At 37.0% G+C, this 16,783-nt stretch overlaps 2 protein-coding genes across 2 annotated transcripts in view; one reads left to right on the top strand and one right to left on the bottom strand.

The window, feature by feature from the left end:
* Nucleotides 1-454: 454 nt before the first annotated feature.
* On the bottom strand, nt 455-8,869 carry LOC130908630 (cerebellin-2-like). Its single transcript, XM_057824261.1, has 4 exons — nt 8,572-8,869; nt 7,876-8,357; nt 1,532-1,651; nt 455-1,444 (listed from the first exon to the last, which is right to left on the bottom strand). Exons 2-4 carry the CDS (start codon nt 8,149-8,151, stop codon nt 1,247-1,249), a joined length of 594 nt encoding a protein of 197 aa, XP_057680244.1. The 5' UTR covers nt 8,152-8,357; nt 8,572-8,869; the 3' UTR covers nt 455-1,246.
* neto1l (neuropilin (NRP) and tolloid (TLL)-like 1, like) overlaps nt 7,880-16,783 on the top strand; it is a 267,411-nt gene continuing 258,507 nt past the window's right edge. The window contains exon 1 of the mRNA XM_057824255.1: nt 7,880-8,192. The gene's annotated coding sequence lies outside the window, so the exon portion shown is untranslated. The remainder of the gene's footprint in view (nt 8,193-16,783) is intronic.

Here is a 16,783-nt window from a genome sequence, read left to right as displayed (position 1 = left end):
TCTTTCACATTTAATTGAGAGGTATCGTGTTTTTCACATGTTTTTTCAGTGTGAAAAAAGGGACCTTGTAATTTAAAAACATGACGTGATAGAGAAAAAAACTGAGATTAGAGTTGGATTCTGCAAGCAAAAATCGTGTACTATCAGGCCTAAAATGATAAATTCCGTTCCTCAGGGTAACACTCAAGGTTTTTTTTTTCTTAACACCAGTTTAAGCTATGTGATTTTGTACTTAAACTGTTGCTTCTTGATATTTGAAGTCAAGAGTGTGCTAAGCAATGCATCGTCTACCATACTGTATTTAATATTCACCTAAAAATCCATGCCATTAAACATCATGCTGCAATCCTCAGTCTTATTTCAGGCTTTAAACTTTAGCAAATGAAATTTCAGCACCTTGGACAGCGACCACAGGCGGGCCTCTCATTTGAACAAAAGATATGCACTTAGTCTATACAATACAATATAGTTTATTAAGCGGGACATATAGGGATTCTTCTATTGTTTCCACATTTTACATTTCGTGAGCGACGTCACTGAACATTGAATCAATCAAAAGCTATATGCAGATTCCGCAATGTAAAACACACTAATGTGAATAATCAAAAATTATAGAATCGATTCTTTTTTTTTTTCTTATTTTCTCTCAATAAAAGCGCTCTCCAAGTCAAGTGGTTTCCAGTGGCTTCTTCTTTTCATAAATAACTCTTCTTCTCGTAGCCCGGAATTTGGCTTATTTTTCAGCATCCAAACGTAACACCATCGACAGCACAAAACGTAAAAAAAAAAAAGAAAAAACTTCCATTCGTGCAAAAGACTGCTTTGGGCGTGAAAGCACTTCTCTCAGCTTGTCCATAATTCCATATATTTCACTTGGACGAAAACCATATATTCTTTAAGGCTATACAAAACTTAAAATCGAGCATAACGCACTCATCGCTTCTTCCGGGTTATGTTCTCTTCCTTTTTTGGCAAAGTTTCCCAAGCCAGCAAAAAAATTCCAAACACACCAAAATGACGTCCCGGCTGTGTACAAGTTGATGGATGGGAATATTTTGATCTCCAAAGTTTCAGTATTGGACTATAGACTGATGTGAGGAGGGGGGAGAAGAGGAGGCGGATGAAAGGGGCCGAGAATATTCAGGCGTTTCGACGACTTCCTTGGCTGACAAGTTCTAAGAGTTCAAAATAAATTGCATGTTGTCGTTTTCTTGTCATTCCAAGCAGAGTCACATCCAAGGTCAAATTATAGAGGAAAGACCAGAAAGCCTGAGAAGGTGGAATATTTCCAACCGCCCATGAGGGTGCCTCGCTCCAGCTTTAGATAGACACGGTCCTCTCGCTCCACCATCAGCAATACTCCATTACTAGCCGCCTCCCTTGTCACGTCCTGGTCCCCGGCAAAAGCTGATATGACTGGGTAATCATTTTGCATCAGGTTTACCTGCAGGGGAGGAAAAAAAGAGGGCGGGGTGAGGTTTTTTTTTTCATCTCGCGCTTGTTCTCGCATAACAAAATATCACTTGCTCACCTGTATGGTTTGTCTGTTGTAGACCTTTACCACATGGAAACTGAAACTGTAAATCCCCCTTCTTGGAGCCTGGAAAACACTCGCTTTCAGGTCGAAATGGTTGCCGATGTTCACTAAAACCTGTAAATTGGAACATGTTATATATATTTTTTTTCTTAACATGTTTATTTACAAACGTTTTCTATGAACAACAAACAACAAACTGACTATCAATTTCTACAAACAACAAACTATCAATTTCTATCAGTTGTTGGCATAAGCGGATTTTAAGGGGGGGGGCCTAAAAGTGTCATTGCATGTAATTGACTTTCCCATATATCTAAAAGTTGTGAAGCAATAAAACTGCAACAAAAATGAATGAAATTAACAAAAAAACAAAATTTTTATGAGGGGTCAAAATTAATTTTCGAGCACCTTAGACGGTCATTTGCTTTGCATATAATTAAAACCAAAAAAAAAGTATATACATATATATATATATATATATATATATTAGGGCTGTCAAAATTATCGCGTTAACGGGCGTTAATTTTTTTAATTAATCATTACGCAATTAACGCAGATTACCCGCTCAGACAGATTTAAATGACGGTACAGTGAAACACCACTTGTTAATTGTGTTTTATGGAGTTTTGCCGCCCTCTGCTGGCGCTTGGGTGCGACTGATTTTATAGGCTTCAGCCATCTATGAGCATTGTGTAAGTAATTATTGACGTCAAAATTGAAATTTTTACAAATTTCATTAAAACGAAAACATTAAGAGGGGTTTTAATACAACATTTCTATAAATTGTACTTAAATTTTTCTTTTAAGAACTACAAGTCTTTCTATCCATGGATCGCTTTAACAGGATGTTAATAATGTTAATGGCATCTTGTTGATTTATTGTTATAATAAACAAATACAGTCCTTATGTACCGTATGTTGAATGTATATATCCATCTTGTCTTGTCTTTCCATTCCAAAAATAATTTACAGAAAAATATGGCATATTTTAGAGATGGTTTGAATTGCGATTTATTACGATTAATTAATTTTTAAGCTGTAATTAACTCGATTAAAAATTTGAATCGTTTGACAGCCCTAATATATATATAACATATACATATTAGGGCTGAACTAGAACTTAAAAATAGCTTGACACAAATAGAAATTCAATTGAAACACGTGGGGAAAAAATCTTTTAAGTGATGTGCGTTATCAAGCGTAATGGCATTTTTAGGTAAGAAATATATATATATATATGTATATAAGGGCTGTCAAAATTATCGCGTTAACGGGCGGTAATTTTTTTTTTCTTAATTAATCACGTTAAAATATTTTTCGCAATTAACGCACATGCCCCGCTCAAACAAACTAAAATGACAGTACAGTATAATGTCAGCTTGTTACTTGTTTTTTGGTGTTTGGCGCACTCTGCTGGCCTTTGGGTCCAACTGATTTTATGGGTTAGTACCATGAGTGAGCATTGTGTAATTATTGACAACAATGGCGAGCTACAAATTTTAATAAAACGAAAACAGTAAGAGGGGTTTTAATATAAAATTTCTATAACTTGTACTAACATTTATCTTTTAAGAAATACAAGTCTTTCTACCCATAATCGCTTTAATAATCGCTTTATCTTGTTGATTTATTGTTACAATAAACAAATAAAGTACTTATGTACCGTATGTTGAATGTATATATCCATTTTGTGTCTCATCTTTCCATTCCAACAATAATTTACAGAAAAATATGGCATATAGATGGTTTGAATTGCGATTAATTGCGATTAATTAATTTTGAAGCTGTAATTAACTTGATTAAGAATATTAATCGTTTGACAGCCCTAATGTATATATATTATGTTAGAAAAAAAAATATTTTTTAAAAATGTTTTTTTCTTTGATTTATTTATTTATTTATTTTTGATTGAAGCAACTTTTTTTTTAGATTTAATGATTCAGACACAAATGTCCTAATCATAATACGGCCCAAACACAAAAAGAATTGCTTCAATCAAAGGAAACATTTTTAATGAAACATTAAATGTTCAAATTCAAATTTTTCAATCGCAAATATTTTTTCGCATTCAAAAACTTTCTATGATTGAAATTCTTCTTATTTTGATTGAAGTGATTTTTTTTTTTTTTTTTTAAATCTATATATTTTTTAACTTATTTTTTGACAATTTTTTTTTTTTTTTTTTGAAGCAACTTTTTTTTTTAGATTGAATGATTTAGACACAAATGTCCTAATCATAATATGGCCCAAACACAAAAAGGATTACTTCAATCAAAGAAAACTTTTTTCATGAAAAATTAATTTTCAATTGCAAATATTTTTTCGCATTCAAAAACTTTCTATGATTGAAATTCTTATTTTGATTGAAGTGATTTTTTTTTTTTTTTTTGTAAAATCTATATTTTTTTGAAGAAACCCGTTTTTTGAAGACAAAAATGTCCTAGCCAAAATGTGGCCCAAACACAAATTAACATCAATCAAAAAACTTGCTTCAATCAAAAAAAAAAAAAAAACTTTACTTCAATCAAAAATAATAAATAAATAAATATAAATAAAAATAAAAACTTTCACATGCATTTTTTTTCTTTCTCAAATTTTTGCATTCAAACACGTTTTTTTTTGTTGAAAATAAATATATATTTTGATTGAAGCAACTTTTTTTGATTGAAAATAAAGACACAAATCTACCTCCATATGGCTCCGCCCAGGGGATACAATTTTGACTAGGGTAACTACATTGGCTTGACACCGGCGGGTGTATCACATTCAATGGATGACGATCTTGGCGAAAAGTCTAGCTGTCCTAAGCAGCCTGATTTAGAATTCCCCTCAAGAATGAAGGGAAACAAAAAACACTCATTGTCAACTATTGTTATAAATATTCTTGTAACACCGTGTTTCGGGGTCATCAACATGTTGTGCCCCCCCCTGCCCAAAAAAATCAAACTCTGCCTATGGTTGTTGGCATATTCTACTGTTACCTTGACATACAGGAGACGAGATACACACATAAATATAAAAATTTTAAAAAATCACCACATGAAGAAATATATATCAAACCATACAACTGTATACTCTACCCGTGTACATTTCCCTAAAAATATGTGCTATACATATTCCAATACATACAGTACACACACAAAACACAAACACCTTGAAGTACTCATCACATTTTCTTTTCAAAGTCCACGTATACATCAAATGATGACAGGAGGAGAGTAGTAGGGGTCTACTATAAATTCAAGTGTTTTAAAATTGTTGCCATACAATCAGGAACTTTTGAGGGTTGCCTGATACCTCGTATCTTAGTTTTTCTATGTGTAACACTCCTGTAAATTGATCCAGGTTTCAAAGTGGGGTGGGACTTCAGACTTCCATAATTTTAAGATACACCTTTTGGCTATCATCATGCCCTAAGCAACCACAAAAGTCCTATCACGACCCAATTTTTGCAACGTTTCAGAGAAACCGAATAGAGCAATTATGGGGTCAGGATTGGTGTTTTGAATACTTTTGAGTACCATTTAAATATTGAAAACCAGAAATCTTGAATCCTTGGGCAGAGCCAAAAAATGTTATATTTTTAAAATAAAAATGATGATAAAACATAGTGAATCAGCCTGTGCCAACTGCTTCAGGCGCCTTGATACATGTTAGACGGGAGTTTGGTTTGGTTCCAATAAACATGTGATGGTGGTGCATACAGTACACACAATAAGAAAGATAAGTAATAGGCAAATAGTGTTAGTTTACTTGCGAATAATTTCAAAATTCTTCAAAATTAGCTTTAAAAATTATATTTTATTAAGGTGACTGCTTTCAGAATTTAAAAAAGGGACATTTTTGCTTCCTGCAATACTAAAAGGATTAATTTTAGGTAGTGCTTTGTCAAAAACACTCATTACGCACACATCAAATAGCCTTCAAGTGACTGCTTCTTAAATATAGAGATAACGCAAAGTAGAATAATGATAGAAAATGGCATGTCACATTAGATCAACCACGTAAATTTCAACAACAACCCCAAAAAAAAAAAAAAAAAAAAAAACACGAAAACAGCTTCACATCAAGAGCGTATGTTTGCATAGAGACGGTAGGGACATAAAACTACCAACTTTTCATGGTGCTCAAATTGTCCCCACCAACTTTTAAGCAAACTTATTTGCATTACATAATGACTTCAGTTATACAGGGTGTCCATAAAGTCTCTTATTCATTTCAAAAATGTATTTAAAATGCAATTGATTAGATTTGTTCTATTGTATTCAGCGTTTATTGAAGTTTACACTTCTGTGTGGGCACCATTAGTGGCGCGAAGTACTCGATTTCTTGCCATGTTTGCTGTAGCATAGCCTCATCAATTGTGGCAATGGCATCAGTAATCCTTTGCTTAAGATCAGTAATGTCCCTTATCTTTGTTCGATACACGATATCTTTAACATAGCCCCATAAAAAGAAGTCCAGGGGAGTGATATCTGATGAACGTGGCGGCCAAGGAATTTGCCCATCCCTTCCAATCCATCGATCTGGAAATGTTTGATTGAGGAACCCACAAACATAAAACCCTCAATGTGGTTGTGCACCATCTTGCTGAAAAATGATGGTTGAAGGTCATTCAGTTGTGGTGCCACATATTCAGTTAAAAGGTCAAGGTAAACATTTGCAGAAATTGAGGTCTCGATGAAGAAAATTGGACCGATTATTCCATTAAAAAAACTTTAATAAACACTGAATACAATAAAACAAATCTGAATAAAATATCTAATCAATTGCATTTTTAATAATTGTTTTAAATGGTAAAGAGACTTTTTGGACACCCTGTGTATGTAATTTAGATTGTCTACCCGTATGTTGTAAGGATAGAATTGACCCTACCATTATTAAGTGAATTATTTTCATTATGCTCAGACTTACATTTACCCCTTTTCACTGCTGAGTGTGCCACTCCATTTTTTTACCCTCAAATGCGCGTTTGATTGGCTGATGACTTGAACCCCCCCATACACACACATACAAACACAAACACACACCCAGCCCAATGCCGCCTCCTCCGCCCCCTTCGAAGAGGAGGGATATTAGAAGAGTTTTTGGGGGGGCCAGCAGCAGCTGCAGCCACTGTATTTCATGTAAAAAGACGTTAATGTTGTGGAGGTGGGGAACACACCACTAATTTTGCTACTGAAAGTCTGACCTGTATTAGCGTTAGCAAAACATTAAACTGTGTGAATTTGCCAACCTGCAAAACTTGAGTAGGGAGCTACCTAAAAGTGTCCTCCCGTATGTATTTTCTACTGTTAGCGTTAATTAAACTGTGAGAAATGTAGTGAACTGAGGTTTATCCCTTTCTCCCAAATTTGTGTTTTATGTGGTTTTAAAGCAGCCCAAAGGAGCTTTTTTTTTTTTTTTTTTTTTTTTTTTTTTTTTTTTTTTTTTTTTTTTGAGTTTGGCTGTGTTTGTTACCCAAAGGAAGGCTGAATTTTTATTTATTTTTGTTCTTTCCAGATTAGGTATTTTTTTCAGTTATATTCAATTTATATACATATGTTATAAAAATTCCTCAACAATGGTAAATGGTCTTAAGAGAAATGTTTTTTTTTTTTCATTTCTGGATAGTTAAGTAATTATTAACAAGTTTGTATTTATTGTGTATTTTATTATAATTGGAGTTATGTTCAAATATCGAAATAATGCTAATTAAATCCATACATTTACAAGTTTTTAAAGTGTTTCTTTAATATTTTTTGAAAACAAAGGTTTGAATGGAAGAGCGTATCACCTGAACCAATACATTCGAAAGTTTGTATAAGTCAATACAGATGTATTTTGCAATAATCAATTAGGCTATCAATTCATTAGGTTCATATTGGTGAGAAATGTTGCCCAATCTGTTTGGTTTTATTAATTTCCCGTCCCCAGCAAAAAGTGTACATGCGGGTTATGCTGTTATATCGTCCCTACTAATGTTGAGACCAAACCTACGCCCTCGCTTCAAATAATACAAATATTCACTTATTAAGGTTCAGGTTCTATTAAATTAGACACGGATTTAATGCAACCTGTAGTTACACAGTCCTTGACCGCACGTAAAACTAGATTCGGTCAATAAATTGAAGCGTAAAAGGGGATTTGCGCACCCTTAAAAACAGCGTATTAACACTTAATAAATGAGTTGCATTTCATGGTAAATGTCTCTGTAATATGTACGCGTCAAAGGATCAGTTTTACGCACTATACTGTTCAAATTATTCGTACGTTTAAAAACCATATCTAAGCCAAAAATAAATAAAATGATTAAAACAAATGTCCCTTTTTTTTTTTCTTTCTGGTGCTATTTTCACCTGGTCAAAGTAGATGGTCATGGAGGTGTTGCTCATCTCAGACGGCTCGTGGTTGGTTCCACGCACGGCCGAAAAAGCCACTTTCGCCCCGGCCGAGCGCACCGAGATGCCGAGGGAGGACGTGACGCCTCCGTCCGAGGAAGGGTTCGAATCACACACGACGAGACACTTCCCCTCCAGCACGATGGGCTCCGTGTCGTTCTGGCCGAGGCACAAAGCCACGGTGCACCCCAGGAGGAGAAGAAGGGCCAGTCCCGGGCAGCGTGCTGGCACCATGGTCGCTGATCCTGTGTTCGAACCCGGCAGCCCCCGTGGAGGTTTGTTCGCACTCGATCACCTGGTCCGACACTTTCCTCTCCTCCCTCTCTTCCTCTAGCTCACTCTTAAACACCCTCTGACTCCGCGCCTCTCCTCCTTAGTGCACCTTACTTGGCTTTTCGGGGTGCGCAGTGTTCAGAGTCGCACAAAGATTGAAATGCGCCCTGGAAAATAAAATGTTTTTATGTTAGAGACGCAATTGTTAAATCGTTTTCACTAATTTGAGTGCGTAGTCTGTGCGTAAAAATGTCACAATCCATTTACAGTATTTGCCACGTATATACTCAACAATAGAGAAACTTATGTTTGATCATATATTCAGTCTTTTTACATAAGCCAAGCTAAAAAAAACAATTTATAGGACGCTCCAAGACTTACCTGCACACTCCATGCTGCTGGTTCCTCCTCTGCCACTCGCTGAATGAGCTGTGCGCTCAGATGATGCGCCAAGAAAAAAAAAAGTCAAGGTCTCTGGGCTCTCTTTCAAGTGATAACTGACGCCCATTCTTTGTGTAACCCCTTACAAGTGTTACCCGTGGACTTATGGTTTGTTTGTTTGTTGCGTTTTCACACAAGTTTTCCACGACTCAACGGATTGGCTTTCGATGTGTTATTCATATGCTGTTTTGTCCCTGCTGTGTCTGTCCTTGGTTAACGCGAAATAAAGGGTGGGGTCCACCTTAAGCGGGATAACCTTGCTTGATGCGTGCCACGTTCAGTATCCGTGAATGTATACGTTAACAATTTGACGCTGATAGTTCTAATAGAGATGCTTTTGCGCCATCCAGTGGTCGCTCTGCGTCCTATTTGCACATTGAAAAAATATTTGCCTTTACAAATTGACACTATAAGACAGGGGTCCCCAAACTTTTTCCTGTGAGACTCACATAACCCTTCCCTTCTCTGATGAGGGGCCGGGGTCAGTTTGTACCAGGAAAAAGTGTGACGATTGCAGGAGTGCCTAAATGTAAAAATGTATTGTTTTTCAGAAAACCACAATCAAATAACCCTTTCTGCATTCTTCACGGAACAAAAGTAAATTAAAAAATATATATATAATATAATATAATATAATATAATATAATTAGGGCTGTCAAAATTATAGCGTTAATGGGCGTAATTAATTTTTTAAATTAATCACGTTAAAATATTTGACGCAATTAACGCACATGCCCCGCTCAAACAGATTAAAATGACAGCACAGTGAAATGCCCACTTGTTGTGTTTTTTGGAGTTTTGTCGCCCTCTGCTGGTGCTTGGGTGCGACTGATTTTATAGGCTTCAGCACCCATTAGCATTGTGTAAGTAATTATTGACATCAACAATGGCGGGTTTCTAGTTTATTTTTTGACTGAAAATTTTACAAATTTTATTAAAACGAAAACATTAAGAGGGGTTTTAATATAAAATTTCTATAACTTGTACTAACATTTATCTTTTAAGAAGTACAAGTCTTTCTATCCATGGATCGCTTTAACAGAATGTAAATAATGTTAATGCTATCTTGTTGATTTATTGTTATAATAAACAAATACAGTACTTATGTGCCGTATGTTGAATGTGTATATATATCCATCTTGTGTCTTATCTTTCCATTCCAACAATAATTTACAGAAAAATATGGCATATTTTATAGATGGTTTGAATTGCGATTAATTGCGATTAATTACGATTAATTAGTTTGTAATTAAAAAGCTGTAATTCACTCGATTAAAAATTTTAATCGTTTGACACCCCTAAATATAATCTAATATAATATAATAATAACACGATTAATTAAATAGATAATAAACATATAACCCTCTCTGGGTTCTTCACAGAAAAAAGCCTGGAAATAAATATCACTATTGAAAACAATTTTTTTGTTTTGTTTTGTTTTTGTTTTGTTTTTTGTTCAGGGGCCGGACCAAATGTGGATGCGGGTCGCGTCCGGCCCGTGGGCCGTGGCTTGGGGACCCCTGCTATAAGAGATGTATGATCCATTAGTAATACTTTTTGACTATACATTGCGGTATAAAGAAAATGCATTGTGCCTCCCACACTACAACCCTTAGCAAAAAAGTATGGAATCACCAGTCTCGGACGACCACTCACTCAGACATTTTATTATGTATCACAAACTCAGATAAAAAGCTTGAAAAAAATAATGAATTACTTGAAAAGTGCAACTATTTAGCATTCAGAAACACTAAAAGAAATGAATGAAAAACATTAAAGTGGCCAGTAAATGTTACTTTTATAAACCAAGTACAGGGAAATAAATATATATAAATATCACTCCATTCTGAGGAAAAATACAGTCCATTAACATTACTGAATGCCAATGACAGATGCCATTTACCGTATTTTTCGGACTATAAGTCAGTTTTTTTTATCGTTTGACTGGGGGTGCGACTTATACTCTGGAGCAACTTATATGTGAAATTATTAACACATTATCATTTCACATGTTATTTTGGTGTTTTGGAGTGACACTGATGGTCTGGTAAACTTGTTAGCATGTAGTTTATGCTAAAGTTAACTGAATAACTCTTAATAGCTATGTTACGTTAACATACCGGCCACGTTCGCATTTTGTTGTTCATGCTTCATGTAACATTATCATATTGTACACTTATTCAGCATGTTGTTCTCTATTGTATTTTTTATTTTAAATTGCCTTTCAAGATGATATACCTTTTCTATGTGTTGTATTTTATCAAGTAAATTTCCCCAATAAGTCGACTTATAGTCCAGTGCGACTTGTACTTTGGAGCAAATAAGTATTTAGTCAACAACTAATTGTGCAAGTTCTCTCACTTGAAAATATTAAAGAGGCCTCTAATTGTCAACATGGGTTAACCTCAACCATGAGAGACTGTATGTGCAAAAACGAAAAACAAACAAACTGAAAATCACATTGTTTGATTTTTAAAGAATTTATTTGCAAATCATGGTGGAAAATAAGTATTTGGTCTATACCAAAAGTTCATCTCAGTACTTTGTTATGTACCCTTTGCTGGCAATAACGTAGGCCAAATGTTTTCTTTAACTCTTCACAAGCTTTTCACACACTGTTGCTGGTATTTTGGCCCATTCCTCCATGCAGATTTCCTCTAGAGCAGTGATGTTTTGGGGCTGTCGTTGGGCAACACGGACTTTCAACTCCCTCTTATCCCTGTGGCGTCAAAATGATAACAAGAATGATGAGCAAAAATCCCAGAACCACACGGGGGGACCTAGTGAATGACCTACAGAGAGCTGGGACCACAGTAACAAAGGCTACTATCAAATCAAATCCTGCACTGCCAGACGTGTCCCCCTGCTGAAGAAAGTACACGTCCAGGCCCGTCTGCGGTTCGCTAGAGAGCATTTGGATGATCCAGAAGAGGACTGGGAGAATGTGTTATGGTCAGAAGAAACCAAAATAGAACTTTTTGGTAGAAACGCAGGTTATCTTGTTTGGAGGAAAAAAAATACTGAATTGCACCATACCCACTGTGAAGCATGGGGGTGGAAAAATCATGCTTTAGGGCTGTTTTTCTGCAAAAAGACCAGGACGACTGATCTGTGTAAAGGAAAGAATGAATGGGGCCATGTATCGAGATATTTTGAGTGAAAATCTCCTTCCATCAGCAAGGGCATTGAAGATGAGACGTGGCTGGGTCTTTCGGCATGACAATGATCCCAAACACACAGCCAGGGCAACAAAGGAGTGGCTTCGTAAGAAGCGTTTCAAGGTCCTGGAGTGGCCTAGCCAGTCTCCAGATCTCAACCCCATTGAAAATTTGTGGAGTGAGTTGAAAGTCCGCGTTGCCCAACGACAGCCCCAAAACATCACTGCTCTAGAGGAGATCTGCATGGAGGAATGGGCCAAAATACCAGCAACAGTGTGTGAAAAGCTTGTGAAGAGTTACAGAAAACGTTTGGCCTCAGTTATTGCCAACAAAGGGTACATAACAAAGTATTGAGATTAGTTTTTGGTATTGAACAAATATTTATTTTCCACCATGATTTGCAAATAAATTCTTTAAAAATCAAACAATGTGATTTTCTGTTTTTTTTTTCTACATTCTGTCTCTCATGGTTGAGGTTTACCCATGTTGACAATTACAGGCCTCTCTAATCTTTTCAAGTAGGAGAACTTGCACAATTGGTGGTTGACTAAATACTTATTTGCCCCACTGTATGTGTGTTTCAGCTTTACAAATTGTCAAAAGGTGAAAGAAGCAAAAAGCTTCAAAAGAAGTCAAAACCTCTCAGACATCAGAAAGGTGAGACTACAAAATAATGTAACATTAATTCCAAATCTACTTACCATCATTACTGTTCTACTTGCATGATGCATCCCTAAACTAAACATGTTTTAGTGGTTGAATGGTATCCATTCTATTTATTTGTTACCTCCCAGTGAGCTGTCTCAAAATTCAGTTTGGTTTGGTATAGTATGGTAAATCCATAACTGACTACAGAAATTAAAATTCCCAATGAAAGCAAATAATGTTTCTGGATGCTCTTTGGTCATTTTTAAGAGAGGTCATTCAATCAATTTGTTAAGCACTCTACCTGCATGTATGATCCTAATGCAACTGACACTGCAGTCAAGACCTTTTAATGAGCCACCACTTCCCTGCTTACCTTCCCTAAAGCTCACATGGGACTGCAGTGCAGTGCAAAGACTGATTGCTCTCCTCTTTGTATGTTTTTAACACTGATTTTAGGTTGCTGGCTATTTGAACCATCTGGGAATGTGCATATGATCATTTGGCCCCATGTACAGTATTTGTGGTATGTGTGTAATGAGCAGAATCAAAAGGGATGAGATAGACATGAATCTAAAGGCAAGCTTATAGCCAAGTGGCTCTTTTTTTAAGGCAAGGGCTGCTTGAATATTTATAGATCAGCACATACTAATGAAGAACACGATGTAGATACGTTTGAGATATTTTCTGGCGCTAATGTTTTTAGATGCCCAAAACGTTTGACCAACAGTCAGCGTTCAAATATCACAATGACCGGGATTTTCAAACGACTCAGGGAGTTTTTCGAATAATCCCCCAAAATTTTCCATTCGCCTGTAAATGTGGGGGGTTTTTTGGGAAAAAAAAAAAAAAATTCTAAATGTATCTAGTCCTACAATTTTTGAGTAAATAGCATTGTTTACACATCAAAAATTCCAGGATAGTAAGGGGTATAAAAGTTCTATACAGAATTTGCCTATAATGATCCCATTCATTTCTAATGGGATGCCATTGACAGCCATGTATGTCCAAAATTCCCATTCATTTTCAGCGGCAGATAAACCTGTGTGGTTGTGACTTTTTCACCAAAAACCTACCTTGACATCCCATTGACATTAAAATATTGCCCAAGTAAGTCGATACATTCAACTGGCGCCCAAGTTAGTCAATGCCATTGACAGCCATGCACATCCATGCAATTGATGGCCATGTAGGTCCAAATTTCCCATTCATTTTCAACAGCAAGAAAACCTGTGTGTTTGTGACTTTTTACCAAAAACTTACCGTGACACCCCACTGACATTAAAGTATTGCCCAAGTAAGCCGGTGCCATTGACAGCCATGCACGTCTAGGCAATTGACGGCCATGTATGTCCAAATTTCCCATTCATTTTTAACGGCAGAAAAACCTATGTGGTTTTGACTTTTTCACCAAAAATTTACCATGACAGCCCATTGACATTAAACTGTTGCCCAAGTAAGTCGATGCCATTGACAGCCATACACGTCCATGCAATTGACGGCCATTTACGTCCAAATTTCCCATTCATTTTCAATGGCATAAAAACCCGTTTATATATATATATATATATATATAATCCAAGTGATGGGTCAGTATAATTACCCGTCATTTCAATGAAAAAAAATCAGGTTGCGGTCTTATGATTCTTTAATGCTTACATGTGGATTGAAGGAAATGACAAAACTACACTTTGTATCAAATACTTGTTCTCCCCACTGTATGTCCAAAATTCCCATTCATTTTCAATGGCAGAGAAACCTGTGAAAGCCATGCACGTCCATGCAATTGACGGCCATTTACGTCCAAATTTCCCATTCGTTTTCAATGGCAGAAAAACCTGTGTAGTTGTGACTTTTTCACCAAAAACTTACCATGACAGCCCACTTACATTCAACTGCCGCCCAACTAAGTCGATGCCATTGACAGCCATACACATCCATGCAATTGATGGCCATTTACGTCTAAATTTCCCATTCATTTTCAATGGCAGAAAACCCGTGTGGTTGTGGCTTTTTACCAAAACTTCTCATGACAGCCCATTGACATTTAACTGGCGCCCAAGTAAGTCGATGTCATTGACAGCCATGCACGTCCATGCAATTCACTGACCTTTATGTCCAAATTTCCCATTCATTTTTCAATGGCAGGAAAACCTGAGTAGTTGTGGTTTTTTACCAAAACCTTACCATGACAGCCCATTGATATTCAACTGGCGCCCAAGTAAGTCAATGCCATTGACAGCCATGCTCGTCCATGCAATTGACGGCCGTTTACATCCAAATTTCCATTCATTTTCAATGGCAGAAAAACCTGTGTGGTTGTCACTTTGTACCAAAAATTTACCATGACAGCCCATTGACATTAAACTGGTGCCCAAGAAAGTCGATGCCATTGACAGCCATAGACGTCCATGCAATTGACGGCCATTTACGTCTAAATTTCACATTCATTTTCAATGGTAGAAAACCCATGTGGTTGTGACTTTTTACCAAAACTTATCATGACAGCCCATTGACATTTAACTGGCGCCCAAGTAAGTCGATGCCATTGGCAGCCATGTACGTCCATGCAATTGACAGCCCTTTATGTCCAAAATTCCCATTCATTTTTCAATGGCAGGAAAACCTGTGTGGTTGTGGCTTTTTACCAAAACTTATCATGACAGCCCATTGACATTTAACTGGCGCCCAATTAAGTCGATGCCATTGACAGCCATGCACGTCCATGCAATTCACTGACCTTTATGTCCAAATTTCCCATTCATTTTTCAATGGCAGGAAAACCTGAGTAGTTGTGACTTTTTACCAAAACCTTACCATGACAGCCCATTGATATTCAACTGGCGCCCGAGTAAATCAATGCCATTGACAGCCATGCTCGTCCATGCAATTCACTGACCTTTATGTCCAAATTTCCCATTCACTTTCAGTGGCAGAAAAACCTGTGTGGTTGTGACACTTTCACCAAAAACTTGCCATGACACCCCTTTGACATTCAACTGGCGCCCAAGTTAGTCAATGCCATTGACAGCCATGCACGTCCATGCAATTGACTGCCATGTACGTCCAAATTTCCAATTCATTTTTCAATGGCAGGAAAATCTGTGTGGTTGTGACATATTCACCAAAAACTTAACATGACAGCCAATTTACATTAAACTGGTGCCCAAGAAAGTCGATGCCATTAAGAGCCATATACTGTACGTCCATGCAATTGACGGCCATTTACGCCCAAATTTCCCATTCATTTTCAATGGCAGAAAAACCTGTGTGGTTGTGACTTTTTCACCAAAACTTGCAATGACAGCCCATTGACATTAAACTGGTGCCCAAGTAAGCCGATGCCATTTACAGCCATACACGTCCATGCTTTTGACGGCCATTTACATCCAAATTTCCCATTCACTTTCAGTGGCATAAAAACCCGTTTATATATATATAATCCAAGTGATGGGTCAGTATAATTACCTGTCATTTCAATGAAAAAAAATCTGGTTGCGGTCTTATGATTCTTTAATGCTTACATGTGGATTGAAGGAAAAGACAAAACTACACTTTGTACATAAAGGTTTGGAGGCGCTTGAGTACACAAGCTGTACCGCGTATCAGTGTAAAGCTTCACATAGCTTGCACTACAAAGAAAAAGGAATTTTCGGCTTAATCGCAGTACTCCTTCCCCCTTTCTCAACCCGATTTGACAAACATTGCACTGTCAGAGCTGACTGCCAAACCATGCGGAAGAGTGACATCAGGTATCCGAGAGCCACAACTGACCCCAGGGCTTGTAGAAGGACACGTAGCGATGGGAAAACATCAAATGTCAAGTACGGGGGACATGCAAGCAAAAGGGATGTGGCCTATATGGCATTAACATACCAGGGGCAGCCGTTGCCCTAAAAGAGGCCGCACGTCCTTCAGGAAAGCTGATTGGCTAGACTGACGACCACTTTACGTTTATTTTCCCTGACAGCTAGCAGTGCCTACTGGCTTCCAGGAACGGGGAGGTCGATGATGTGCCGGCTCTTAAAGCGAGCCATCTGCCTTTTTTTTTTTTTGTACGTGTGAGGAAAATGACTCAGCCTACTCATGATTGCTTTTGTTTTGCTCTACACTTGATTTTTTTTCATGCGGTGAGTCCACGTAGAGGTCAGTTGTGGTTTGATGACTCATTATTGCTTCTGGTTGTTTAGGACATATTGTCTGGTGTGCGTAAAGTGCAATCAGATGCAATCAAAACATCACGCACATACAAGCATTACATTTGAACGGTGCATTTACTTTAATGTTGGCACGCCCCTCCGCATCCATCTGTCCTCCCGCCCATCTGTCAGCTATAAATATCGCCGAAT

Source organism: Corythoichthys intestinalis, chromosome 20 (assembly GCF_030265065.1).
Source record: "Corythoichthys intestinalis isolate RoL2023-P3 chromosome 20, ASM3026506v1, whole genome shotgun sequence".
In the NCBI taxonomy this organism is placed as follows: Eukaryota; Metazoa; Chordata; class Actinopteri; order Syngnathiformes; family Syngnathidae; genus Corythoichthys; species Corythoichthys intestinalis.
The sequence above is the reverse complement of the archived record's forward strand: the minus strand, read 5'-3'. Positions and strand labels throughout refer to the sequence as shown.